At 55.3% G+C, this 5,544-nt stretch overlaps 1 protein-coding gene across 2 annotated transcripts; it reads left to right on the forward strand.

Annotated features, from left to right (window-relative positions):
• The first annotated feature begins 2,329 nt into the window (after window positions 1-2,329).
• Foxc2 (forkhead box C2) lies at window positions 2,330-5,023 on the forward strand. 2 transcript variants are annotated; one of them, XM_026778691.1, is made up of 2 exons: window positions 2,330-4,146; window positions 4,265-5,023. In XM_026778691.1, the coding sequence occupies exons 1-2, from the start codon at window positions 2,755-2,757 to the stop codon at window positions 4,421-4,423; spliced, it is 1,551 nt and encodes a 516-aa protein (XP_026634492.1). In that variant the 5' UTR covers window positions 2,330-2,754; the 3' UTR covers window positions 4,424-5,023. The 2 variants fall into 2 exon arrangements, with proteins under 2 accessions (XP_026634492.1, XP_005345833.1); XM_005345776.2 differs by having other exon boundaries at window positions 2,330-4,343.
• The last annotated feature ends 521 nt before the right edge of the window (window positions 5,024-5,544 follow it).

Below are 5,544 nucleotides of genomic sequence, written 5' to 3' on the forward strand. Positions count from 1 at the left end.
GCCACCTCTCTGAGACCTGGTAGTAACTGTATGTGACGGCTAAACCAATGTTCTTCCTAGCAGACACTGGTCATTCCTGGGCATATGCAGGCAGAAAGTGGCCTTTGGGAATTTAGATTTCTTAGTTGGAGTTGTTTGGTTTCTGCCCTGTGCTTTGATAAAGCTATTTAAGCGGACACACAGACAGACAGACAGACAGACACACACACACACACACACACACACACGGACACAGGCATATATGAACACACAGAGACACATATGGACACGCACGCACACACACACCCCCCTCATAAGAACAAAGTAAACAGTGTCCCTGCAGGAAGCCCACAGATGGGGGGAGTGTTTCTTGATCAGTGAGTGGAATTTCCAGTAAAATCGTGAGAAAAATTCAACACTGCCTGTCACGAGCTTCAGGGGTGAAAAGGCACTTTCTGTCATAGTCATAAAAAAAAAAAAACCTCCCAAAAAACACATGAACGCAAATACACTAGGGGCATTGGAACAATAAGGTCTTAGTGGGAGCCTGAGAGTAGGGGGAAAAGCTTAAACCAGAACTCGGACCCAGGAAGCATTATCTTCCTGCTTAAAGAGGAGAAGGTGAAACGTGTCAAAGAAGAATCCAGAACAGCCAAAAAAAAAAAAATGTGTTTCCCAAGATACTTCAGGTTAGGGGGCCTTGTACCTCCCTTCCCTTTAAATCCTGAGTCAAAGATAGCACACACAAATATTTTTTTGATTGTTTTGATGGTAATTCACACGATGCCACTATTGTCAGCTACTCAAGCGTCAACGCTGAAAAAGAAGTCTCTAATGTCTCACCGCCTTTTGCTGAAAATCTAATGCGGGGTGGGGGGTGGGGGCACGGAAAGCTGAAACAAATGTTTTATCTGTCGCCTTCTTCCCCTACCCAACCGGACCAACAACTTCCAGAAGGTTCGGCGGGGCATAAAGCCTTTCCGAAGGGATGATGACCCAGTGCTTCTGGGGAAGCGGGCGAGCAGGGATCCGATGACGACGTGAGGTGTTGAAGGAATAAATAAGCACTCCACAAATAAACAAACCGTCCCTGGGATTCCTAGAGGGAAGGCGAAAGCCTGAATGTTGGAGACCTCGGTGTGGCTATGCAGCAAGGCTGGCAGCGATAAAATATCCTTCAGTTGCCAGGCCCTCGGAGGAGCCCTTGGTCCCCAGCTCACCTTATCAAAACTCAGCAAAACAAACACACTGAAATATAGTCAATTTACAAATCCCAAAGTTGCTGGCCGCAGAGTGTGATCCGGCGCGGGCCAGGAACTCCGGTCGGAGGCCACGCAGTGCGAGCACTAGAGTAAGTCTCCAGCGGCGAGGCCCCGGGTGGAAAGCAGGCCTGGAACTCCCCACGCGGGGTGGGGTACCATGGCCTGGACTGCACTGGGGACACCTTCGGGGCAGCACAGAAATTAAAAAGTCGCCAAAGCAATTTTATAGTTGGAGAAGGGAAAGCGACCAGATGGATGACACTGGAAGCTAGCCCGCATCTATGCGGGAGAGGAGAGGGAGAAAACAAGTGGCCGACTCACGCGCTCCCAGAGCCTCACAAAATGGGCTGGAGGACGCAGATCTGTCACAGCTAAGACTTAGGAGGTGTTCCCTCCCGGCTTGGCTTTCCCACCGAGCTTTCCTTCCCAGCCCGATCCCCAGGCGTGGGAGCAAGAGGAACCCAATTCTACAACCCGGCCTCCTTTGTGGGCTCTTCTTCAACACTCCGACCTCGAAGCGCCCAATGGATTTATTCACCATTGTGTTCAGGAGGCCCAGCCAGCTCAATCGGTTTGCTCTGAACCCATTACAACTAGGCCCCGATAATTAAGAAATCTAATTATTCGCCTCTTCACTCATTAATAAGAAAAATCTTTAGAATCTTTGCTACTTACAAGGTCTTGGTCGGGGCAGACCTTTGCCCAACTTCATCAATTCGATTTTAAATTCCAAACTAAACCTCCTTTTTTCAATTTTGTAAAGGAACGGGTTTTTATTTTTTGCTGTGGACACGTGGTCTCGTTAAACAAAATGTGATAATAAAATAAAATTTAATAAGATGTAACTTATTTTTAAAAGTCCTCAAGTTAACTTGAGCTACAGGGGGTGGAGGGGAGAAAATTCTGGCTAAGAGCAGCTGGGTCTTAGAGCCGACGGGTTTCAGCTCTTCTCGCCCTGATTGGGTCCATCCTCCTCACAGCTGCCAGATGATTGGTTCAAACTTCCTGGAGGGGGCGCGGCCTGAGGAAAGTAAAAACTCCTTTGAGCCTGAAGACTTTTGAAACTTTTCCCAATCCCTAAAAGGGATTTTGCTTCTTTTTCCGGGCCCGGCCAGGCAGCTTCTCCGGACCCTAGCTCGCTGAGGCTGCGGGCTGCCGTTCTACTGGCGGGGCCCCGAGAGCCGCGATCTCCTTTCCTAGCGTTCAGAAGGGTCGGTCTCGCTCCGTGGCGTCCCTGCCGCCAGTTCGGGACTGCCACCCGCTGGGCCGAGAGCGCGCGGCCAGCGGGGCCGCCCCGGGCGCGCCAGCCAGGATGCTGACCCGCCCGGTCGGCTGAACCCGAGCGCTCCCGATCGGCCCGAGCGCCGGCGCCTTCCGCGCGTGGCTCGCGAGGCTGCCCCGAGCAGGGGCTGCCCGCGCCGCCCGGTCCCCTCCTGCTCTCCTGCTCCGGGCCTCGCTCGCCGCGGGCCGCAGTCGGTGCGCACAGGCGGCAGCCAAGCGCCTGGGACGCAGCATGCAGGCGCGCTACTCGGTGTCGGACCCCAACGCTTTGGGAGTGGTGCCCTACTTGAGCGAGCAAAACTACTACCGGGCAGCGGGCAGCTACGGCGGCATGGCCAGCCCCATGGGCGTCTACTCGGGTCACCCGGAGCAGTACGGCGCCGGCATGGGCCGCTCCTACGCGCCCTACCACCACCAGCCCGCGGCGCCCAAGGACCTGGTGAAGCCGCCCTACAGCTACATCGCGCTCATCACCATGGCGATCCAGAACGCCCCGGAGAAGAAGATCACCCTGAACGGTATCTACCAGTTCATCATGGACCGCTTCCCCTTCTACCGCGAGAACAAGCAGGGCTGGCAGAACAGCATCCGCCACAACCTGTCGCTCAACGAGTGCTTCGTGAAGGTGCCGCGCGACGACAAGAAGCCCGGCAAGGGCAGCTACTGGACCCTCGACCCAGACTCCTACAACATGTTCGAGAATGGCAGCTTTCTACGGCGGCGCCGGCGATTCAAGAAGAAGGACGTGCCCAAGGACAAGGAGGAGCGGGCCCACCTCAAGGAGCCGTCCCCGGCTGCAGCCAAGGGCGCCCCGACGGGGACCCCGGTAGCTGACGGGCCCAAGGAGGCCGAGAAGAAAGTGGTGGTCAAGAGCGAGGCGGCGTCACCTGCACTGCCTGTCATCACTAAGGTGGAGACGCTGAGTCCCGAGGGCGCGTTGCAGGCTAGTCCCCGCAGCGCAGCCTCCACTCCCGCTGGCTCCCCAGACGGCTCGCTGCCTGAGCACCACACCGCGGCGCCCAACGGGCTGCCAGGCTTCAGCGTGGAGACCATCATGACGCTGCGCACGTCGCCTCCGGGCGGCGATCTGAGCCCTGCGGCCGCGCGCGCCGGCCTGGTGGTGCCGCCGCTGGCTCTGCCTTACGCCGCCGCGCCACCCGCCGCTTACGCGCAGCCTTGCGCGCAGGGCCTGGAGGCTGCGAGCTCGGCGGGCTACCAGTGCAGCATGCGGGCCATGAGTCTGTACACCGGGGCCGAGCGACCCGCGCACGTGTGCGTCCCGCCCGCTCTGGACGAGGCTCTGTCGGACCACCCGAGCGGCCCCGGCTCCCCACTCGGAGCCCTCAACCTCGCTGCGGGCCAGGAGGGCGCGCTGGGGGCCGCGGGTCACCACCACCAGCATCATGGCCACCTCCATCCACAGGCGCCGCAGCCCGCCCCGCAGCCCCCTCCCGCGCCGCAGCCTGCCACCCAGGCCACCTCCTGGTATCTGAACCACAGCGGGGACCTGAGCCACCTCCCCGGCCACACGTTCGCCACCCAACAGCAAACTTTCCCCAATGTCCGGGAGATGTTCAACTCGCACCGGCTGGGACTGGAAAACTCAACCCTCGGGGAGTCCCAGGTGAGCAATGCGAGCTGTCAGCTGCCCTACCGAGCCGCGCCATCCCTCTACCGCCACGCGGCCCCCTACTCCTACGACTGCACCAAATACTGACGCTCCCAGCTCGTCCTTGCCTCAGGCCCACACCGGCTTCGCCTCCCCGATGGACCCTCTTCGACGGAGCCGCAGAAAGCGACGGAACGCGCCCCTCTCTCAGACCCGGGAGCAGAGAGCTCCGCGCAACTCGCAGGTAACTTATCCGCAACTCGGTTTCCGAGATCCCAGCGAGTCCCTCTAACGGGGACACAGCCCACCGAAACGAAATACCGATTTTTTAAAAATTTCCTTCCCCTACCCGGATACTGCGCCTGCTCCCCTTGGGGTTTCACAGATTAGTTTGTGGACCAAATCCCACAGGGACCCCTAATGACTTTCTGTGGAGACTCCCCAGGGGCGCATGAGGTCTCTTTGGATAGGGTGCCTTCTGTAAACGAGTGCGGATTTGTAACCAGGCTATTTTGTTGCCCAGAGCCTTTAATATAATATTTAAAGTTGTGTCCACTGGATAAGGCTTCATCTTGCCCAACCGTTTCTGCCAAATTGAATTAAGAAACCAGTGTGGGTTTTTTCTCCCCACAATACCATGATAAAATAGAATTCTCCTCTCAACTGTAGGTCTTTTACAAAACAAGAAAATAATTTATTTATTTTTTTGTTGGTGGTGGATAACGAAGTCAAGTATCTGATACTTTTAATTAAGGAAATGTGGTGGCTTTGTACCCCAGATGCCATCTGGAGTATTCCTAACAGACACCAAAAGACTTAAAAATTTAACTTCATCTGTGTTTGTCTTATGTGGTCTCAATGTTGTATTTACCTTAAAATAAACCCATGTTGTTTTTCTGCCCAAAGTTCGGACAGTGTCTTTGTGTTCTTGAATTAAAAAAAAAATAAGTTGTAGTAAATCCACTTGTGACTATTTTATGGTGCAGGTGGCCTGGTATGTAGGTGTACATACGCGCCATGGGACAATGGAGCTCTCCTTTAGTAAAGAGAGGGTTCTTGATTTGTTGACGTATCCCACCCTGGGATTTTTCTCTCAAGACAGTCTGAGAAACTGTCCTACCCGCAACACACGGACAGGGTTGCCTGAGCGCAGCTAGCTGGCCTCCGAACAAAATGCTTTTCGGGATGCAGAAAACGCTTGCCAATTGTCAAAACAAGATGGTGTCGCTCCTTCTCAGTGTCCAGCTGTCCCCTGTTTAAGGGGAGAAACAGAGAATAGACAAACGGTCACAGCTCACCACTCTTAGCTGAGCCAGAGCCTGGGTGAGTCCTGTGTCCCCTGCGTTTCCTTAAATACGGACTTGTTGCCCTGTTAGTGTTTGAACCCTGCTCGCAAGAGCAAAAGAGGATTGA

Source organism: Microtus ochrogaster, chromosome 4, assembly GCF_000317375.1.
Source record: "Microtus ochrogaster isolate Prairie Vole_2 chromosome 4, MicOch1.0, whole genome shotgun sequence".
Taxonomy (NCBI): Eukaryota; Metazoa; Chordata; class Mammalia; order Rodentia; family Cricetidae; genus Microtus; species Microtus ochrogaster.